The sequence below is a fragment of the Schistocerca cancellata genome, chromosome 4 (assembly GCF_023864275.1).
Source record: "Schistocerca cancellata isolate TAMUIC-IGC-003103 chromosome 4, iqSchCanc2.1, whole genome shotgun sequence".
NCBI lineage: Eukaryota > Metazoa > Arthropoda > Insecta > Orthoptera > Acrididae > Schistocerca > Schistocerca cancellata.
The window spans coordinates 807,934,229-807,958,753 of NC_064629.1; the positions used below are offsets into that span (position 1 = coordinate 807,934,229).

The 24,525-nt window shown below is 39.2% G+C and overlaps 1 protein-coding gene across 1 annotated transcript in view; it reads right to left on the reverse strand.

The window, feature by feature from the left end:
• LOC126184763 (protein crumbs) overlaps positions 1-24,525 on the reverse strand; it is a 301,898-nt gene that overhangs the window by 172,634 nt on the left and 104,739 nt on the right. The window contains exons 4-7 of the mRNA XM_049927313.1: positions 18,330-18,455; positions 13,190-13,285; positions 7,644-7,754; positions 6,484-6,598 (exon numbers count right to left, since the gene is read on the reverse strand). Coding sequence (XP_049783270.1) covers positions 6,484-6,598; positions 7,644-7,754; positions 13,190-13,285; positions 18,330-18,455 — 448 coding nt within the window. The remainder of the gene's footprint in view (positions 1-6,483; positions 6,599-7,643; positions 7,755-13,189; positions 13,286-18,329; positions 18,456-24,525) is intronic.

Sequence of the window (24,525 nt, forward strand, 5' to 3'; positions counted from 1 at the left end):
ATCAATCTTGGAAAATTAGTGACCAACTGACAATTTTGCGAACAACTTGTCAGGGTGGGGCAAAGGTTATGTACCTGTCACACATACTATGCATTAATCATGACACTCGGGTCACCCCCAGATACGAAGCTTAGCCATCAGCTTCTTAACAATGAACAGTAGTGTAGCCCATTCACTGGAAGAAATAAAAATGACACTGAGTGATGCCAAATGGTCTAATTCAACCTTGATAGAGTCACACAATGCGATAGGCACCTATCACCCCCAAAAAAAATGAAGGTTGGCAGACTCTTTCATGGTAATGTAGGCCTGAAAACACACAATCTAGTCCAGGGGAAAACAGAGACGAAAACTCAGAGCAGAGCGACTCCAGCTGCTGATACGGAACTCGATCTGACACTAAATTTACCTCATCTGCAATGGAGGAACCAAAAGCATTAAACGCATCTAACCACAACAGGTTTGCAGTATCGGAATCATGCACAACAAGGAAAGTGAGATGGTGAAAAATACCTTTGTAAGAGACAGGGGAGGGGGGATGACCTAGGCTCAGAATCTGCTGCTTATTGTAGCTAACCAACTTCTGCAAAACCTGTGTGTGGGGAGGGGAGGCGAGCCAAGTCCACATATGTTTGTGCATTTATTAAAGTCACTGCAGCTCCTGTGTCCACTTGGATTTTTAACGATTTATTAAACACACACAAGTCAATAAAAAATTTGTTCAGGGACACAGTCATTGCAGAGATACAGTTTATGCCCATCAGTACTGCTGTGTCCACCATGTTCATAGAGGAGTTACAAACTGATGCAATGTGGCCTTTCTTTCGACAATTGTTTCAAAGTGCCCAATGAAATGAAATGTCGTGTGACGAGGGCCTCCCGTCGGGTAGACCGTTCGCCTGGTGCAAGTCTTTCGATTTGACGCCACTTCGGCGGCTTGCGCATCGATGAGGATAAAATGATGATGAGTGATTAGGACACAGAGCACACTTGTGATAGACAAAGCAGTACAAGTAAGATGGAAGGAGAGCATGTGCCCACTGTTGTGACACAGCCTGTTGCTGCTGTGGCCATAACCGATGCTGCCCCAGGCAAAACTGAGTTGAAGGTTGTACTGCTGCAGCAGCTCCCCTATCATTCTGAACACTTGCTGTGTGCCTAACATGGGTTGTCTGAGCAACTTTCGAGACCTCCCCCATGTAGCTATCTGATCGCCTGTGGCCTGAGACACTTCAAAGGACTGTGCTATATTGAACTCAAACATGAGCGTCAGATTCTCACACTGAAGTGCTTTTTTGTGGACTTCCCTATTCAGGGCCAGACCAATAATAGCCTCACATGATCAGCATAGGATTTGTGATGGGTACTAGTGACAAATTCGTAAGACTGGTTAAGGTGTTTCTGACAACAGTAAAATTCTATGTGCGTCAAAATGACTTGCACTCTGTCACAGTAATAGGTTAAGAGAGGCTTGCACATTTCATCAAATGATAAGTTGGCTGATTATTGCAAAGGGGCAAATTGGCACAACAGTTGATAGATGCGTGGTGAAAGCTGAGAAAGAAAGAAAGCCGTACACTGGTTTGCATCACCCTAGGGAAAATCTTGGAAGTGTTGGTGTAACCATTACTCATAGGAGTCCCAATCTTCAGCCGATGCAAGAAAGGATGATGGTTGCACTGAAAGGAGAGTGACCTGCCATGAACATGCAGACATCGCTTGGCTGGGAGACGTGGTGCATGCTTGCTGTTGTCTACAAAAGCTTGCTGCTGGGCAATGAGACATCTGAGTATTTCTTCCATCGAGATGTTTGTTGGGTGACTTAGCACTGACATTAACATGCAGAGGAAACATAACCTTCACTCGTCACCAAGTTTGTTATAGCAAGAACAAACATGATTTAGGGAACATAATACTTTATAGAGCAACACGTAAGATACAAGTTGTGCGTAGCACTGATCATGTTGAGTAGACAACAATAATACAGCATAAGGAATAAGCTGAGCACTCATTTGTAATTGCTTACATAATGCTGCTTCTTTGGTGGCTCATCAGAGTGCACCAGGAGGCTGATGCAGGTAGTCTCTATAGCGTGCCTGTGAATTGCATGGGTGCCCACCCTCTGAAATCGCACCCATCATGAGTGAAGGTACATCAGTTACCTTTTATGCATGTGCACAAGTCTTTGTACACAAAGCTACTGCTTTGTTTGGATGCAACTATTCCTTTCTTTTCCTTACGTTAACATAAAGATGCCCTTTCTTGTCACCACTAACAATACAGAATAGGAACATTCACTGTTGTTCATAAGCCAACTGACAAGCAAGGAGAGATGCACATATGGCCACCTACTGATTTTTGCTATTTTGGTTTAGGGTAGGTGGTAACCACAGACACAATTTTTGAACCTTCCCCATAGCATGTGAATGTCGCACAATGGTGGAATGGTCACAATTCATCAGAGCTGCCAATTCTTGAGTGCACTGACGTGCATCATTGTGGATTAATGTGTTTAAACAACCTTCATGAAACCCGGAAAGTTTTCCTGAATGTGGAGAGTCACTAATGTCAAAACGATCCTTCTTAAAATGAGAAAACCATTTTCTTGCTGTGGTCTGTCCAATGGCATTATCCCCACACATGCCACAAACGTTTCTGGCTGCTTCGACAACTGTCACTCCTCTACTGAACTCAAACAGAAGAAGATGTCGAAAATGTTCTGATTTCTCCACTTGGCACTCCTTTTTCCAGCGTCCACAGCTCCATTCATCATCACCAAATGAAAATACAATTTAAAAACAAACCACCAATAAATAAACCTATAGCAATTAAAATGCCAATATACAAAACAAAAACACTATAAACTTATGCACCAACCTAATAGTTCAAAGTACAAACTTAATCTTTGTAAGACTTATAATTACCTTTTGTTTGACACACAATTACGACATTACAAGTCTTTTGAAAAACTAATGTAAATGTCTGTTTTTCCAAATCCTTTCTTTCAGCTCTTCTCAATAAATATCCTTCAAGTTGCATTGATCCATGAATTCCCTAAAGGACTCAATGGGGGGACAAAAATATTCCTCTGTCATTACATTATTCTGGACTGCTTCATGCAGGAGCACAGTTGTTCCTAAGGGCTCAAGAAAATGTTACATGTAGTTTATTTCTCTTTTGAGTTAAGAAAAAAAAAATGGGGCCCCAACTTGGGCTATACAGGAGATGCTACTGACACCCCCCCCCCCCCCCCTCCCAAACTCAACATAGTAATTACTCCCCTCCAGTTTTGTTAAACACACAACATCACAGGTCCAGGAATACAACTGCCACATTATCTCTGGATTGTTTTGGTAGAGCCACATTTCATTACCAATTATTTTTAACAGCAATCTATGGAACTAAATCTATCAAGTATCTTGGAAGAATGTACAATTAGACTTTAGGATATTCTTCCAGTGCAGTCCAGTTTCTTCAGGACTTACTATTTCTTTGATCAGTGTGAATAATACTTCTGAAAGCACTCTGTCCATACTGACAGTTGATCTGGACATCACTACTGCAGCACCATCTGCATCTGGTGCTAATGACATGCATGTGAAAAAGGTGGAGACTCTTCTATTTTTGTATATTTATGAGACTACTGCACTCACATCACACTAAAGAGAAAGGCATAAGTTGTGTACTTCAGTTATTGTTCTGGACAAGGAATGGCTGACTGAAGGTTATAATAGCACTTTCATAACAACCACAAAATGTGAAGAACCGCTACATGCACACACCAATCTTGCAAATGTTGTCATGTACAATCACATATAGATGTAAAAGCTAACTGAATGTAGCAGAGAGACTTCATTCTTGGGACATGGATATTAATTAGGCCAGGCCTGGCCAAACAGTGCTCAGAGGGAGCAAACGCTCTAATTGCACTCCTGCCTAGTGCTCTGAGTTCACCACCGAGTGGGGCTGAGGGATGAGGAGGAAAAAGAAAAGGAAGACTGCAGCTGTACACTGCAAAAGCAAGGCAGTTACCTTGCCACATGCCAAGCAGTTTGCTACAGCAGCCAATAGTGTTAAATTATATATACATTTTGCATTGGGAATTCTATGCCATCTATGAGCTTGACAAAATAAAGAAAAATGGAGACACCATTCAATATGAAATGGGAATCGTTTTACATTTTCATATTGTTTGAAGGCTATGCGAAACACTTAATATGGCATCACAGTGTTATGAAATGGAAAGAAACACACCCTGGAACATCAGTATACCACCAGCCACAAAAATTATATGATGCACACGTCTTCTGGTGAACAGGAGAGAATGATAGGTGAACTGAAGGCTACCCTTAGGGAAAAAACAGAGTTACATGTTATGAAAGTATAAAGAAAGAAGTACATAAATATATAACTAAGTACATGCAGTAACAGAAAAAACCTGTTTACAAATGTGAAAGATAATCATCATTTTGAGTACAATTTGCAGTTATAACCATTTAAAAATGTACAATTTGTTTCTAAAGAAGGAAGACGACATCAAGGGGCTATCACTACACGTGAGTTACAAAATAACTTTCAAAACTGCAAGGCATAGAAGACCATTTTGTGATGGATAGCACATTAAGAAAAATGTAGTATAAACAGTAAAGGTTTCGTGGCGGGCGGAAAAAATGTATAGCAGAGACAGTTAAAGTTTTGTGGCAAGCAGAAGTGTCAAAGTTTGAGTAAGTAGCCCTTTCTTGACATAAAGTAGTATGGCACATTGCTGTGATGGCTGCCATTGTACAGAGTCTGCTGCCTCAAACAGCATCCAAGTTCATAGCATTTTCCTTCGCACTTGACAATTTACTGATTTGTCAGATTCAGCCCAGATGGTGATTTTCATGCTGCGAGTCAACACCGAGTTACAAATGATGGAGGAGCTTCTAAGTTTAATGTCACTTAAGGATACCACCACTGTCAAGAGCATTTTTGATGCTGTGGAGATGTTAATTGATTCCTTTGGAGTGGAACGGAAGTGGCTGATCAGTATCACATAAGACAGTGCACCATCAGTGTCAGGAATCAAAGTAGTCTTACTAGCTCGATTAAGGGAGAAACTGAAATTTGCTGGGACCTCGTTGACAGCTGCCATTCATTGCCCAAAACACAGAAGCACTATATGCTAAATCAGTAAAAGTAAATGGTATACTGAATGTTATTGTCCATACAGTGAACTATATTTGGTCACATTGAATTCTTGCCTGATGTCGAAGCCAAATATGCCAATATTCCATACCTCTGAAGTTAGGTGGTTAAGTCATGGATGAGTTCTCACAATGTTCCTTAATTTGTGAGAAGAGATAGCAATATTCCTAGAGATAAGTGGAAAAGAAGACAGGAATCTCTGTGGTCACTGTTGGTTTGTTGACTTCACTTTTACAGTCAACATCACAGATTAAATTAATTCATTAAGTCTCACAATGCAAGGGATGAATCATTTGATAACAGATATGGCAGACGCAACTGATGCTGTCAAACAAAAATTAACCCTATGGAGAAAAATTAGCGTGAAGTTCATGATATGGAGCGTTGTACCGAACTCAAAGTTATCAGTTGTGCACCAGACCAAAACTGAAAAACTTTGCAGCACTCTTCTCAGTTACAGAATGTTTTACGTATGACACAAGTGCTGTGCTGAGCATTGTATCAGGAGCAGTAATAGTGAGGTAGGCTCCCACTGCCACATATATTGCAGACTCATACCTCGGACTCTGGCATTAGACTTGCCACACTATATGAGTTAGGAGGAGTCTTGGAATGAAGTCCAACAAAACTGTTGCATCATTTGCATTTCAGACTGGTGAGCCAATAGATTTGGTTCACACAGCTGTGCAGAAATATGAACTGAAACCTTAAAAAGTAATGGTAGTGAACTGACTAACCAACTCAAATACAGTTGCTCAACTTCAATACTATTATGAGGCAGCTACTCTATACTGTGCTGCTTCTGTAACAAACTATGACCAGATAGGGTTTTGTTCTTTGAGCAGCTTAGTATGCTATGTCTTGAGATTGCACACTATTTATTGGAGGGAGGGAGGGAGGGACAGAGGGTGGGTGGAATGGTGGGGAGGAAGAGATAGAGAGGAAAGGGGATAACTTAATCTTCATTTTGTTTCATAAAATTATGTTGGTTCTCTATGATGTTTCTGCTTCAAATTGGAAGGTGATTTTCTTTATGGTCTTCACTTCATTTCCAGGCTACTGTGGTACTGTATGTATCTGTACAGGTGACTAAGATGATGGTGATGTCTACGTGATAGAACACCCTCCTTTTACAACTGCAAATCACATCAGTTTAAAATGTTTCTGTTGTCTGACTGAGTGATTTACTCAGTGCTGGTTTCCCTTTTATTGTATTTTGAACCTACACTCTTATTTTCTACCAAATGGATGTTTTGCTTACAATATTTAAAAGTACATGTATTATTTCTCACTCACCCATGGCTGCAGTTGCAATAATAACTATTTACTTGGTCCACACATGTTGCTCCATTCCTACAAGGACTAGACACACAATCATCAATATCGATCTCACATCTGTGACCCTCAAATCCTACAAACACAAACAAAAATCAGAAATAAAATCAGTCATATTGTCTGATTTTATGTAACTGAACTCTCAATGTTGACTAACAAATGAAACAGAATTATGTTAAAATTACATTTTTTAGTATATGAAAAGTTACAGACCATATCATTACAGTCTGAGGAGGTGTAAATCCTTAAAAACAAACAATAAACACAATTTTTTTGAAAGTAGGAAACACATTGTTCATGATTTCTATTACATTTTCCTGTTGAAAACCACTTTACTGTGAATCACCTCAACATTAAAAACATAATGAAATTTTCTCCAATTGTCAGTGATTGTAGAAAGACACAAGATGCAACTTTAGAGTTGTAGGGATTACCTGAGAACATCTATAAACAAACATAAGACAGCTGCAATGATCATGTGGTCTTAAATATAGGGCTTAAGCAACACAAAAAAGTTAGCAAAGAAACACACACTGCTGAGACTGAAATGTGCATCTCGCAGGGGCAAAACAAGCGCACACAGTTTGTAAGTCAGTCAGAGCAAACAAGGCTATGAAATTAAAGTGAAAGATGGATTGAAACCGCAGAGGTTAATTGAGACTTACTGAAAATTAGTGACTTCAGAATGCTTATAATGTTAATTATGAGGAGAAAAAGAACCATAGACAGAGGTTCACGAATAAAAGCAAAGAAATAAATGAAAATAAAAAAGAAACAAAGAAAGATAACAAGGACCAATTGATAAGTCAATATGCAAACTTTGCATACTGACTTATCAGTTAAGTCTTGTCTTCTTCTTCTTCTTCTTCTTCTTCTTCTTCTTCTCTCTCTCCACACACACACCACTTTTGTTAGAACTCACTCACAACACATATGAAAAAAGATCTGAAATAATTCCGTTACTTCTGCCTACAAAAGTATTACCAGCAATATCAGTACTAATGGTATTAAGAGAACCAGGGCCCATCCGTTTTGTGAAAGCAGAAATATATGTTACTTATATATTATTAGCTCTTCATGAACTTAAATCTGTGTCACTCTGAGGTGTTTACACTACATACCTGGTAGACACGAGCATTTGTAAGTTTTGTCTTGCACATGACAAGTTCCATTATTTTCACACGGATTAGCATTACACGGATGTGTACTCATGTCAGACTCACAATGTTGGCCTGTATATCACAAAAAAATAACATTGCTTCAAAAATAGCCACTAAGTACATCTGACAACAGCATGTGAATAAGAGTGTAATTAATTATGATTACAAAATTTCTTTCAATTAGGTGAACAAAAATCACACCAATACTGCTGAGTTGGAGTGTACACTTGATGTCATGATGTATGAAATAATTCAATATGTCATGTGATTTTGATGTCACTGTGTGTGTGTGTGTGTGTGTGTGTGTGTGTGTGTGTGTGTGTGTGTGTGTGTGTGTGTAAGGCAGAGGAGTTGGATGGGGGGGGGTGAGCAGGTTAGCTCCGTTATTTGTATTTTACATTGCACTTCCCAGTATCGTACAATACAATATCCTTCAAAGTTTTGGTATGTCCATATTGGTCAATAAGGCAACAAGGGTTACTACAATGCCTGCATCAGTAATTGACCATGTGGCCACAAATATTGACAGGGAAAAATGTGATGTTGCTGTAAAAGATCTCAGACTATCAGGCCATCTCTGTCAAATAACAGCAGTAAAATCAGACATCAAATCATTCCCTAAACTACAAGCCTACAAATGACACCTATCAGAAATCAAAATAACACATTTTTCAAAGGAACTAGCAAAACAAAGCTGGGATGGAGTGAATAAATTCTTCACATTATTTAAATTTAACTTTGAAAAGGCATTTCCAAAAGTATGCATGTATGTATCAACATCACACATGTCTGTATCAACATCTCACAAAAACAGATGGATAACAGCAGGTATTAAGAAGTCCTCCCAAACACTTAAATACCTCAGTTCCACGAAAAAGAGTTGCAATGATCCAGAATTCTTAAATTTCTATCATAAATACAAAAAGATCTATAGGAAGGTGTTGATTGCTGTAAAAAAGTCATTTAATGACAAAAAATATATAATGCAGAGAATAAAAGCAAAGCAGTCTATGATGTTATAAAAAAAAAGGAAATGGTAAGAGGAAAAGAAATGCACAATAACATACTGCTAAGGGAGGGGGATAAGGTAATAAATGATCCACAACACTTAGCAAACTATGTAAATGAGCATTTTTCAAGTATTGCAGAGAAGTTATAGCAAAAATTCTTCAAAACAAATCTAACACCTGTAAATAATGTTGCACTAAATACAATGATGTTACTTCTAACCACAGGGAATGAAGTCAATAAAACTGTTCAAAAACTAAAAAATAAAAAGTCAGTAGGTTTCGATGAAGTACCAATGTGTGTTCTGAAACAATGGCCCCTTAACAAATATAATAAATGAATCCTTCACATCAGGGGCATTTCCAGAGCAGTTAAAACAGGCAAGAGTTGTACCTCTGTTTGAGAAAGGTAATGCAGATAACACAGAAAATTACCAGTCCATTTCCCTGCTTACACCATTCTCAAAAATAATATAACCAATTATGAAAGACAGATTAATGAATTACCTGAATAAACATAATCTTTTAAGCGAATCACAGTTTGGTTTCCGAAGTGGCTCAAATACAGTGTCAGCCATAGTAGAATTCTCACAAAGGTTGTCCTTGATGCTCTTGACAAAGATGAGTGTGTCACAGGAATATTTTTAGATCTTTCTAAGGCCTTTGATACAGTCGACCACAAGATTCTATTAAATAAATTAGAGTCATTAGGAATAAGAGGGTTAGCTAATGACTGGTTTCGATCATACCAAGCAGATAGGGTACAAAGAGAAGAGATAACACATACTTCAAATAGATCTAAACATTTAGTGAAACACTTATCAGAACCAAAATACATTAATATAGGGGTTCCACAAGGTAGCATATTAGGACCAATACTATTCGTGATACACATCAATGACTTTCCCAGTGAGGTTACTCATGGTGAAAAAATTCTCTTCGCTGATGACAGCAATATTATAGTCACTGAGAAAACAAGATAACTCCTTGCTTAGAAAGCAAATGAAGCTCTCAAGGAAGTTTATGACTGGTCAATAAGCAATAAAGTGACATTGAACATAAAGAAAACTAATGCCATGAATTTCAGTTTGAAGAGGGAAAATGACAATGTTAAATTAAATGTAGATGGCACCTCTATAGACTGTGTAACAAATGCAAAATTTCTCGGAATGAATATTGATTCTCAGTTGAAGTGGTGTGAACACACAAAGGTACTTGCAAACAGAATGTCATCACAGTGTGTTATGCCCTTAGAATCCCATCATCAGTGTGTAACATGCAGTGTCTTTTAGATACATACTATTCATATGTACACTCAATTCTTAGCTATGGCATTCTTTTTTGGGGAACATCTGCACAAAATATGAACACAATTTTCAAACTCAAGAAAAGAGGCATAAGAATCATAACCAAAAATGGTAGTCAAGCTCATTGTAAAGATCTGTTCAAAACACTGGAGATTTTAACTGCTCCATGCGAATACATTTACCAGTCAGTTGTACAAATAACATTGGTAATTATTGCACAAAAAGTTCTGCCCATGACTATGGAACAAGAGCTAGACTCAACCTACATTTGCCAATAAAAAATAAACATAAAACTCAAAACAGAATTTTCTACCTAGGAATAAAACTGTACAATAAATTACTAAAAGAGATAAAAGAAATTGCAAAAATACACTTATTTAAAAAGGCAGCTAAAAAGTACCTGTTATGCAATACATTTCATACACTGAAGGATTGCTTACATAAAACAGAGTAGGAGTTTGGTAAAGAAAAGTTATACAAATAAATAAATAATAATAATAATGATTATAAAATATCCAACATTCCACGTAACACCTTCACACTATGTTTTTTTCCTTCTTTTTCCTTTTCTAGAAAAACTTACTCCCAAGCTACGCAATGCACAATACTAACACCTCTTCCTCTTTCTGAGCTCAACATCTCACTCATTATAGAGGGATGGTGACTCAATTTTTTCAGGATAGCGAATGGGAAGTTGTGGTAACGAAAATCGTCAAAAAAAATATGGTTCAAATGGCTCTGAGCACTATGGGACTTAACATCTATGGTCCTCAGTCCCCTAGAACTTAGAACTACTTAAACCTAACTAACCTAAGGACAGCACACAACACCCAGCCATCACGAGGCAGAGAAAATCCCTGACCCCGCCGGGAATCGAACCCGGGAACCTGGGCGCGGGAAGCGAGAACGCTACCGCACGACCACGAGCTGTGGACGAAAATGGTCAGAGGTCGTGTGTGTGTGTGTGTGTGTGTGTGTGTGTGTGTGTAGTGAATGAAATGTTATGAAACAATGTGTGTATAGTGTGTGCAGTGAGTGATGGTGAGATATGAGTGAGTGTGGCATTACATTATTTAATAATGTTATTTGTAAAAATGTATTGTATACCAGGAGTAAATCTAATGATTGTTTCTTACTAGAAGTCTGTAAATGTACATGTATATGAATTAGCTTATTTTAAATTGGTCTAAACTTGTACATACTTTGACATGTCCTATATCCTTGTAAAAAGAGATCTACAGATGAACAAAGCTGCTACTAGTACTGCCAACAGGATGGAAAGAAAGATGGAAGGAACTAACGGATCCACAAGTTATGATAGTTTATGATACTTCCATTTGTGTTTCCCGGCAGTACTAAAAATTTTGACTCCTGGAGAAAGTACTGGCCAACATAATTTTACTCCTATTACATAGCAACTCAACTTCAGGTTGCTAGTTATTTTTGTATAACAAATCTGTTTTGTTGTTATCTAAAGATGACCAACTAATCTGAGAACCAGTTCATAAGTTAATGAAAAATATTTTTCAATGAAGTTTATGATACAACGGCAACACACATCATATCATAATTCACCAATTAACAGTATACTGGAAGAAATTACATATAGGTTTTGATTTATCAAGCAATAAAGATAGAAAAAAATTATTACTACCATATGGCAGCAGATAAATACATGAACAAAAACTAAGAGAAACATATTTTTAAAACTGGGTGTTTCTTGGGTGTTTTCTTCATTCATACAAAGGGAAGAAAGTAGAAGAAGAAGCAGAACTTATAGAATTCAATATAAAAACAACAGAGGCATTGTGTGAAGAGGGTCATAACTCACGACAGCAAGGAGAAATGCATTTATTTTAATCATCATTACCTGTTTTTCCAGGTCCTATATGTACCACATATACAAGTTACCACTATTGTGGAAAGAAACGAAATGTGTGAAAGCCCCTTCAACATATGGCAGCATAAAGTTCATACCCAAGGAGTTGGCACTACATTTTCAATGGTGTGATCTAATGCAGCACAAACAGCAATTAGTAATGATTAGGAAAATAATAATAATTTCATGTGGCTCAATGGACTAGTACAAATCTTTCAATTGGACACCACTTCAGTGACTTTTGTATTCCTAACCTGTCCCAGTTACCCAACCTAGGGGGACCTACAGTTTAATGTAGAATCCAAACCACATGTAATTTCTGCTGACTCCTCACGTCATTGAGAGGTGAAGGCTAAGTTAAAACGCAAACTTAAAGATCTGTTGTCTGACTGGGATTTGCTGCCACAACCTTTCGGCTTCCAGGCACGCACTTCTCTGCTAAACCACAAGGCCCAACACAGCAATTAGTGCAATTCTGCTTAGGTGTAGGAGAACCATAATATTGTTTTACAGCAATTAGTGTATTTCTACTTAGATGCTGAAGAACTGCAGTACTGCTGCATGGAATTTCCCCCTAAACTGGTGTTGGTGGTGCAGACAATAATTTCTTCACACTGACTCTCTCACACGGAAGAACAATAGCTAATGACAATAGGATCACATACCTTCCCTCAACCCTGAAGATTTATTTATCTATAAGATAGCCAATATTTTAAAATACTAGAGGAGGAGGAGGAGGAGGAGGAGGGAGGGAGGGAGGTGTTTGTTTCTTTGTTTATCTGTTTGTTTGTTTGCTACTTTAGTAGAGAAACATTATCCCACAGCTAAGTTATTACAAATCTTGTTTATGTGTGTCTACTGCTCAACCATTCTTCATATTCAACTTATAGCTTTTCAGTTTTGTTTTATATGTTGTACATAACTACATGTCATAAAAATGAATATTTTCATTCAAATAGTGGAAACTCCAGATAGGAATGTCAACAATGTAGGAAAAGACAGATTGCTACTTACCATAAAGAAGACACATTCAGTTGCAGACAGGCACAACCGACTGAGATGCTGGAGTTGGCAGTCATGTGTGCATGATGTGTGTTAACGTGTGTGTGTGTGTGTGTGTGTGTGTGTGTGTGTGTGTTTATGTTTTACTGATGAAGGCTGTGACCGAAAGCTTTATGTAAATGTATTTTAATTGTGCCTTTCAGCAATTTAACGTGTCTTCTTTATGGTAAGTAGCAATCCATCTTTTCCTACATTGTTGAACATTTCCACTGATAGCCATAGAAAATTAACAAAACTTCTGAATGCACATACCTGTACGCATAGGATCACAAATACAGCTGTAGTTTCCAAAATCATCTATCTGACACCTTCCACCATACTGACATGGGTTGCGATCACAAGGATGACCTGTAGAAAGTGTTTCTTTCAATACAGCACAGGGCAGATAAACATTAAACAAAGATAACCATTGTGTGTTGAAAACCGCAAATATTTTTCAAGAACCAATTCTCAAATATGTTAATTCACAAGGTGGCGTTTGAAAACTTGTAATGTAACTACACTGCCAACTTATGCACAGCTAACATAGTTTTACAATTGTTTTATCAAGTGTCTTCTTATATTTTTAGTTTTGTCTATCATTTTTACTGATTCTACACAATTACTGTAACTTTATTGTTTTATTGTTTTTCTATATGGAAGTATCAGTAGAAAAGTTACATCATAGAAATTGCAATTGTCAAAAAACAGTGTATCATCTCACCCTAGTTACGCAGATAATTTGTACAATCTTTGAATGTATCCAGACACCCGTTAAGTGTAGGCTCACTGCACATTAGCATGCATGTGCAAAAAACACAGTATCTAGCAGTCAGTAGTAATGTGTCCATCTGTACAGACATAGCTGCTCCGTGTTGTGTATAAGGCAAGAATAAATGTTAAAGCGGACAAAATTTGGCTGCTTTCTGCTCAAGACTATGATTATTATTCTCAGATGGATGTTCTGTAATAAGTAGAGCCGTTGGAATAATAATTACATGTAAAAAGGTGTGGAAGAAAGAGCACTGTGCAAATGGTTCATGAGCTGTGGAAAATGCACCTACTAATTGGGAATGAATCTCATATCATCTATCACAACAAGCAAGCACTGATATTTGTTTAAATTTATTTTTGTAATAGGGTGAAGATCAGTGTTTTTTTCTAAAACTGAACAATTTATACTGTAACAAGTTCAATGTGTCTGTCTGAACAACTCTGTTATCCAAGTTCTAGTGGGTATCTTTTTGTGTGTAAACAAATTCCACTGAAAATTTGTTTCGTTAACGATGCAGAGAAATGCTTAATTACCAGCGCTGCTTCACAGCTGTGAAATTTAGTGAGCACTGCAAAAGTTTCCAACTTTCATTGATCTCTTTGGACTGATTAAATTTTAAATTTCCCTTAAGGGTAGTGAAAGAAAAAAAAAAGACTTTTGTAAATGTTATGCAAAAACTTAATTACATTTGCAATTTGATCTAGATATAACCTTTACAAGCACAATACAATAAGATGACCAAGATGACAAAACAACTGAACTGTTAATTTTTATGCTTTTATAATTCAGATTATTTTCAGGTAAAATTTACACAAATATCAGTTTTACATTTTGTAAGAGCAAGAACAAGGTGGTTTTAATATTCAAGGACAATTATAGCCAAAATCTCACACAGCGCACATGCGGTGTACCTTAGATAGCTTTTGTTGGCTAATTTGAGGCTGTTCCCCTGCTTGATAGAATGCAAGTGTCCTATATCAACTTGTTCCTCTTGACTTCATCTACAGCACTGTGGTACGTTGTAAACAATCATAGCTTATACCCTGTATGATGGTAGTAAATGGAAAGTTTCTGCTTTCTGAATTTTCACTTAAAAATTCATTCAGATTGAAACAGCTTTAACTTTTCAATTCAGAGTTTCCATAGCATTTTGTAAAACATAGGACTTTCAGGCAGATTGTCTAATGGTAAGTACTAGCTTCTGTCATAGCCTGTGTGTACTGTACTGCCACAATACTGTGATGATGTTAAAGAATACTTCACAGATATATAAAAATGTAATGGCCATTTTTGAGTGTGCCATTATGTCTGCAAATATTGATTGTCTTGCTACTGATTTACAAGTGGTGAATACATCACAGCTTAGGCATGCTGTAACTGTTTCATTGGGTAACTTCTTAAATATTGTGATAAAGTGGGGAAAGACTGAAAATATTTCATACACTGATGGCAACAAAATAGCAACAACAAGAAGGAGTTGTTTGACATAAATGGAAGTTGGTAGGCATGTTTCTACATATGAAAGATGAATTTCATGCCAGTCACCTAAGAGGGGTGTTAGTAGCACCACTATGAGGACGCAATTCAATTTTGGTTTAAATACATGCTGTAATGGTTGTGAGTGTTAGTTACCTTTGAGACTGGACATTGTGAGTTGATGTTAGTTAACAATACCTTCAAGGCGACAAAGATGCCATTATAAACAGCTCACTAAGTTTCAGTGAGGTTGTGTAATAGGGCTACGAGAGGCTGGATGTTCCTTCTGAGATATTGTGTAAAGACTTCCGAGAAATGTAGCCACTGTACATGATTGCTGGCAGTGATGGTCACAAGAATGTATGGTCGCAAAAAGACCAAGCTCCAGATTAACAGGTGGGACTACCAAGAGGGAAGACCATCGTGTTCAGCGTATGACTCTGGCACATCGTACTGCATCAGCAGGAGCAATTTCAGCAGCAGTTGGCAATACAGTGATGCAATGAACTGTTACAAATCAGTTACTTCGAGGACAGCTCTGAGCCAGACACCCCGTAGCGTGCATTCCACTGACCCCAAACCATCGCCATCTACAACTCCAGTGGTGTCAAGCAAGAGGGCAGGGTGGAGGTCTGTTGTGTTTTCTGACAAAAGCCGGTTCTGTCTCTGTGACACTGATGGCCACGTGTTGGTTAGGAGGAAGCCAGTTGAGAACCCACAACCAACCTGTCTCTATGTTACACACACTGCACCTACACCTGGAGCTATGGTCTGGGATGTGATTTCATATGACAGCAGGAGCACTCTCGTGGTTACCCTGCACACCCTGGCTGCAAATTTATATGTCAATCTGCGCTGCCATTCATGAGCAGTAATCCAGAAGCTGTTTTCCCACACGATAATGCCTTCCCACTTCCTGCTATTTTAACCCAATAAGCTCTAAAGAGTGTCGACACGTTGCCTCTGCCTGCTCGATCACCAGATCTCTCTCTAGTCAAGCACATATGGAAGATCATCGGTCAAGAACTCCAGCATCATCACAACCAGCTATTACCAGTCCCAGTATTGAGCAATCAAGTAAAGAGGCATGGAACCCCATCCGACAAACTGACATTCAGCACCTGTAAAACACAATGCTTGCATGTTTGCATGTTAGCATTCAACATTCAGGCAATTTCACTGGTTATTAATGTACCACCATTTCACATTTGCAATGGCTTATCTTGCTTGTACATTAACTTGTGATCTTGCAACATTAATCAGTTAAATGTTTCCTAGATGAATGTATTCCCAAAATTTCATTACTCTACATTAATAATTTTTTGGTATTGCAATTTTTTTTTTCCATCAGTGTATTTAAAATTTTGTTTGCTGACTATATAAATAAAATGAAACAACTAAATCAAATAAAAAAAGTCACACAGTTCTAACAGCACAGAAAGTTTGAATAGTAATCTCAACACATTTAACTTGAAATAAGGATTTCATTGAGTGGAAGTAATTGAAGGTGGCACAGATGTGCATTTTCATGTTTCTAGCACATTAACCCCTTCGCTACTGTGAAATTCTGTAGAAGTCGGGAGCGAATGTGCCGCTCAGCTGGTGGAATGCTGCTGCACTTGAGTGCAGCCTGCGCCGCCCAGCTGGTGAACTGCTGTAGCAGTTCCACCTCGTATCATACTTCTCCGCTTCACTACACGCGACTTGTGTGGAAGTTCGACCGATGCATCATCCAGTGGCTTTGTTCAACGTCTGTAGTTAACAACAGAGTCACTATATGACAGTTGCATTCAGTTTCAAAGCTTTGGTTTTGCTCGAGTTGCTCTGCTCATTTGCCGCCTTGTTTCTAATCTAAAGTGATGTGTTGTTAACCTCATTTGGTTTCTACTAGAAGTGATACAGCAGATAAGCTATATACCGTGGAGGAATCTCTTTCCCTCATACTGGGTAGTGACTTTGAAGATGAAAGCGAATCATCATCCGAATCAGACCATGAACATGAAAGCGAATCATCATCTGAATCAGACGATGAACATGAAACATGTAGTGGCTTCTACATCACGTACACATGCTGCTCCAGCTGTTCCACTGACATCCCCAGACTTGGATTTGTGCACAGACATGACACACAATATAAAAAACATGTGTAATTTGTGTAAATATTTTCTTGAATAAATATATAATATAAAGTCCAATGATTGCGATAACACTACAAGTGTGAAAGCAGGACAGAGCAGCAACGCAGGGAGCGTGAAAAATGTGCCGTACAATGGGCACGGCCTAGTGGGACTGGTGCTTGTGCACAGCGCACGACGCAACAATCATGACGTCGGCATGAAAGGGTTAACTGCTGTATTAGAGTTTGAGCATGTATACCTAAAAACTTTTTCTTCTACTGATATTTCACCCTATACTTTTCAGCCATCTACCAAGCCAGCTTTACAAGTGAAGGTCACATTATCTTGCTCATATCTCCCAAAACATTTTTTCTGGGTGGCACAGAAATTTAAATGGTCCAGTTTTACACACTGAGGGTTATAATTTGTGCAGACGTTACAAAAATTGTCAGATACTTGTATGTCACTGCAAGAGTTGGACTCCACAATTGGTCAAGGCTGAAACCATTGTCACTGAGGGTAAAAAGAATGTTCCTCCCATTCCTGCTCATTTGTTTATCGTATCAAACAGAATGTTGTCAAGGAGATGATATGTTACATGCATCAGATGATCCCCAACAGAGGTAAATATGTCGTCATTCAACTGGAAATTGCTTCTACATGTACCTTGTTACACCTGACAAAAACGTGTGCCTCTACACACAAACAATACCACAATGCAGTACAGTTTCATCAAGGAAATGGTAAATGAAAGCTTACACAAAAACTATCATACTTTCTCAAATTAGTTTAAAATGTCTAAATTTCTTGTAGCTGTTTCCATAACTTAATGCTTTGTTTCTATTCAACCACACATACTGTTACACTGATAATTTTTAAGTTACTTGGAACTACACATTTTCAGCTGAATGTGTCTATCAAATTATGTCTTAAAACTGTCAGAAAACCTCACAAATGCAGGATAAATGGTTAAAATTATCACAGGGACATAGACTATTTGAACTAACACATTTAACAAATCCATTAGCGCCTTATAGTGGCTCACCAAGGTCCAGTTCACAGTTGTTTCCTGAATATCGGGCATTACAGCGACATTCGTAACTATCATCCAGTGGTATGCATTCACCCCGCATCCTGCAAGGATCACCAGCACAAGGATCTGGCTTGTAACCTGTAAAAATCAAGATTTGTCATGTTATAGCCAACAAAAGAAATCCATTGCTGTCAATTTTTGCATACTGAACACCGGTTTACAATATCTAGTTTTAATTTTTTTCTGTACTGAGTACAATTTTACAATATCTGTGATTTCTTGTGCAAAAATATCTGAACAAAAAGGAGTAGGATTTTTCCAAATACTAGAAACTTTGTCAGTCTTGTTTGTATCCCCATCAATGAATCAGCACCTCAGTTATTCGAAAAGTTGTTACTTTTACTCCTTAAATCATTTATATCCCACCAAGGACTTTCTATTACCATATTTGTATCACTACTTGGCTCCTCTCTCTCCTTTACTTTGTGCTGTCCATTCTTTGTTACTGTCTCATATTTTACATCTCTTTTATCTCTCTCTTATTGTCCATCCATATCCTCCTCTACATTTTTATTCTCAACTTTCTTGTGCACACATATTACCAGCCCCTATCAGTATGGCCACACTGGACTTTTGCAGCATCCTGTAGCACCAGTCAAGACCACTTTGACTGCAGTGCATGCTATCCAATTACCTACCTAATTGCCAGATCACAGTTTGACATTATTTTAGTGGCAAATTATCTCATTTTATCTCCAAATTTTTCTTTCACACATTGCTCCAATCATGATATTTACAAAACAAGGCAATACAAGACACACACCAATTTAATCATCTTCCCTACAGACAGAGGCTCCACCATTGCTGCAACAAATTATAGGGCTCCCCTGACAGAAGACATCAGCCAACTGTCCGACTACTCAACCTAAAAGCCCTGTCATAGCTACGTCAAGGTCCCTAAGTCTACCCAGTTACCTTCTCTACAGCCACTTTCTATATGCTTACCATAATCCATCGACCTAGCAATCTTTGACTGCTCTCACTGCAGCTAGTTACTGTGCTCCCACCAAAAGAATCTTGGCTCTTGTTGACAAATACTTCTGACCCACTGCCCACAGCCAAGCTTCCCATATTAGACACAAATCACTTCCTTCGCCAACTCTCAGCAATCCATAACTCATTACCACACCTGGAACCCCGCTCCTCACTGTTGAAAGCACCTCTCTCCACACCAACATCCTCCTTGTCTCTGGCCTTGCCACAATCAAACACTTCCTCTTCCAATATCCTATCAATTTCACAACCACCACCTCATTCCTTACAAAAACCATATCTTTAAACACAGCTGGTGCTCCTTTCATGAGAAGATATACAAACAAATCCATGGCACCTACATGGCATCCTCCTATGCCAACCTGTTTATGGGCCATCTACAGGAGATCTACACTGTCACCCAAAATCCCAAACCTTTCCCTGGATCATTATCTGTACCCAAGCTGGGACATCTAATAATCATTCCTCCACAGAATTAACACCTTCCCTCCAATGTGATTCACTTGGTCCTTCTCAGCCCTATGTGCCACCTTCCTGGACATTGATTTCCATCTTTCCAATGACCCCATACAAACTTCTCCCCATATCAAGGCCACTAACCATCAACGGTGCCTGCACTCTGATAGCTGCCATCCCTTCCACGTTAAGAAGTATCTCCTAAATAGTCTGGCCGCTCATGAAAATCACATCTGCGGTGACAAGCAATGCTTTGCACCAGTAAGCTGAAGACCTTACAAATTAAAGGCTTTACAGACAGGAATTCCCTCCTCCTTTCATAAGAGTTGTAAAGGGAAAAAGTTATACTGGGTCTTGGAAACAGCAATGGAGTGCCATGATGGTAATCAGGCCATACTGGAGTCAGCCAGGTGTCAGGGTGCGATCCTCATGCTGAGTGGAGCAAAACCTCTTCCATGTCACAATCTTCCATGTGGCAAAACTGAGCCAGGCATCAGGAAGAACTACCACCTAACCCATTACTGGTTATGACAACTGGTCACTGCTTTTATTTCAGATAATTTGGCATGCACACTAACACCATGATTCCCAATAAATCAGCAATCAGCATCAGCATTTAAGCTCGTCCAAACCGGCCCACCAGCGTTTCACCACCTGTGCAGTTATGCAACATTGAGCTTGTGCTGGTCAGCACTGTGGTGATGACACAGATGCTTCTATCATCACCAGGACACAAACTACTGGCTGCACCCTAAGGATATGGGTGCTGGGCAGCCCCACACTTTGCCACTGTCCCGGGAGTATATCATGAGAGTCCAGCCATCCTCACCAGGGTACCAACAGAGGAACCCTGTATTCTAGACACTGGAGCATGATGCAGCTTGATGTCCTCACAGCAACTGTTGCTGGCTACCCCGCCTCTGACTCGGGAATCTGAGAATAAAGGGGCGTACAGTCAGCAGTTGTCACACTGGGAAATGTCACGATATTCACCTTGCCCCCATCATTACTTGCAGCCCTAAGCCAATGACTGTAAAAACACGCTGCAATACACAAGTTGTTATACACATGACCAAGCCTTCTTCAACTGAACACCCTATCCTCCTTTACAAAGAATCCTAGTCACCCTGTTTATATCTCATGTTAGAAGGATTGCTGTACTTAAAGACGAAGATGGACAACCAGGATACAGCAGCCAGAACCACAGATCTTCTGCAGCAGAGACATCCTATAAGGCCATACAAGCCGAGATTAAAGTTTTTTTGAGCCTGTATGATTTATTACCCTACCCTTTCTTTTTATTTCATTTTATGTATACTGTATTGGTACTTGTAGTAAGTAGGCAATATGGAGAAGAAAGCTTTGGCTCAGGAAGCTTTTTAGCATCTGATAAATCAAGTATTTCACTTATACGCAGAACGGGGGTAATTAAGGGACGAAAGAACAGAATCCAGAATGAGATTTTCACTCTGCAGCGGAGTGTGCGCTGATATGAAACTTCCTGGCAGATTAAAACTGTGTGCCCGACCGAGACTCGAACTCGGGACCTTTGCCTTTCGCGGGCAAGTGCTCTACCAACTGAGCTACCGAAGCACGACTCACGCCCGGTACTCACAGCTTTACTTCTCCGCAATATCCTTTCTTTCAGGAGTGCTAGTTCTGCAAGGTTTGCAGGAGAGCTTCTGTAAAGTTTGGAAGGTAGGAGACGAGGTACTGGCAGAAGTAAAGCTGTGAGTACCGGGCGTGAGTCGTGCTTCGGTAGCTCAGATGGTAGAGCACTTGCCCGCGAAAGGCAAAGGTCCCGAGTTCGAGTCTCGGTCGGGCACACAGTTTTAATCTGCCAGGAAGTTTCATATCAGCGCACACTCCGCTGCAGAGTGAAAATCTCATTCTGGAAACATCCCCCAGGCTGTGGCTAAGCCATGTCTCCGCAATATCCTTTCTTTCAGGAGTGCTAGTTCTGCAAGGTTCGCAGGAGAGCTTCTGTAAAGTTTGGAAGGTAGGAGACGAGGTACTGGCAGAAGTAAAGCTGTGAGTGCCGGGCGTGAGTCGTGCTTCGGTAGCTCAGTTGGTAGAGCACTTGCCCGCGAAAGGCAAAGGTCCCGAGTTCGAGTCTCGGTCGGGCACACAGTTTTAATCTGCCAGGAAGTTTCGAAAGAACAGAATGTTCACTTCCAAGTACACCTATCCGGGACACCAAAAGCACTGCAATGGTAACCCCATTTTCAGAAAAATCAGTGGAGGATGTCTTTCGTATTCTTTGAAAATATGGATGGATGGATATGGTGTTATGAGCACTCAACAGTGTAGTCTTTAGCGCCCGAACGGAAACAACAATGGACGAGTGTCACTAAAATGCAGCAAGTGCAAAAATAGGACTAAAATTATAGGTGAAAGTCTACATAGGCAGTTTTCACGTCAACAGTAGCAAAGTGGAAAGCAGCACATAAAGAGGAGAACTGCAAGAGAATGTAGGGGAAGGAGTTAAAATGAAACACATAGCATATGTTTAGAACAGGTCTATTACAAGAATAAAAAGGAGTGGTAAGCCACTCGGCAACACACTAAAAATTCCAACCTAAAATTTTTGGCTGAAGCCCAGAAACATCACAGTACCTTAAAACTTTTTGAAAATATGGAAACAGCTGTCAGGTTGGTAAATTGGAGTAATAAGCTTGTGCAGGGCATATGTAGTGTAACTGCAGAGAACAGTAGTGTCAGACATGTATATATTTCGAGCATTCTGAGCGAAGTTGTAAGAACATAAATTTCCAGAGACACAGAAGATGGTCAGATGGTGGACATCCTATCCTGGCAGTTGTGGCAAGTAATGGTATACTTAGTAAAGTAGAATTAATCTGCCACACTGGGCATTAAACAGTGTAGGTGGGGGATGCATAGACTCAGTCCAATGATATAAGTTTTGAAGAGGGGGAAGGTAACTTCTGGGCTGGTGTAAGAAAAGGTTTTTAGAAGAATACACAGGGTTGTTTAATCCTCCTGAACCACCACTTGCCACACCACTAGCTCAGTATCACATTCCCACTGGATATGAAGCACCTGTTTATATGAAACAGTATCTAGTTCCTCAACACGAACAGCCTGCAGACCCCATAAGTCAACAACTTCAATACAGGATCACAGTAGCCCATGGTCAGTATCCATTGTCACTGTGCCCAAAAAATCACTAGATAGCAGGAAAGCTTATCAGTTCTGTTGCAAATACTGTTACTTGAACCAGATAACAGTATCAAATACCTACCCAATGCCAAATATAACACAAACCTTAGGTAATCGGAGCCAGTGTCAGTATTTCATACAGATCTGTGAAGTGGGCATCACCAAATACATATAGTGCCTGAAGATCATTCAAAGATAGCATTCTCAACTCCATCTAGTCATTATCAATATCATCACATGCCTTTTTGCTGAAAAACACTCTAGCTACTTTCCAGCGACTATTAGACAATGTCTTGTGAGAATTAAAACTGAAGCAATGCATGATCTATTTAGATGATATACCTGTCTTCTACAAAGATATCCAGGCACATATAGTGCATTTACGCAAAGTTTTTCATCTTCTACATGCAGTGTGGTTCATCCTCAGCCTGGAAAAGTGCCATTTTGTTTTACAAGAAGTCCGTTACTTGGCCCACATTTTAGGCCCAAATGGGGTCCACACTGATCGTTGGCTTACTGATGTCATAAAAAAAATTTCTGACACCCACTACAATACGGGGTCTGCAATCATATCCAGGCATTGCCAATTTTATCAAAAATTCATTACAAAATGCACTGAAATTGTGAGACCATTCACACAGTTCTTAAGGGAAGGAATAAAGTTTCATTGCTCACCAGATAATGAAGCAGCATTCCTAAAACTAAAAGATTTACTAATGTATAGTCAGTTCTTGCCTATCCAGATTACCAGAAACAGTCTATACTGTTGTATGACTTCAGCAATTTTGCCTTAGGTTGCATTTTGAGTCAGGACATAGGCACCAATGCAGGCCCATGATTCGATTCTAGCAGGACACACTGGTTAACATGCACCAGAACACAGAGTAGCACAAAATTACTGGTGGGTAACTCACAGACAAGACGTCTATCATTACGTCAAAAATGAGTAAAATGGACAAAGCTTATTCACCAAAGGATTATGTCACAATGTTTACCAGTAGAAAGATAAACTATTCCAAATTATTGGGATGGATATTCTCAGGCCATCTGTGCAAACACCAGAAGGTACCCATTATGTATTAACAATAATCAATCATTTTTCATGTTTCGCTTCTATGAGAGGCCTACCCAAGTAGCAGGCAGAAACAGTAGCACATGCAATGGTGAACCTTTGGATACTAAAATTCAAAACACCTGAAACAATAATAACTGACCAAGGCACAAATTTTATGTCTAATTTAATGAAGCACTTATGTTGGTTACCGCACATTACAAAAGCTCAGACCGTTCTTTATATCCACTGGCAAACAGTTGAAAAGAGAGGATTCATCATATGATTGCAAAAATGTTAAATCACAGCACAATAACTGGGACACTCTACTTGCATATGTCACAGGAGCACATAATTTGAATATCCAGAAAAGCACAGGGCTATCCCCTTACGAGGTAGTTTTCTGCCACAAGATGCCTCCTCTTTTCAGTTATGTAAGCCTCCCCCAGGAAGTAATATTCAGTCAGT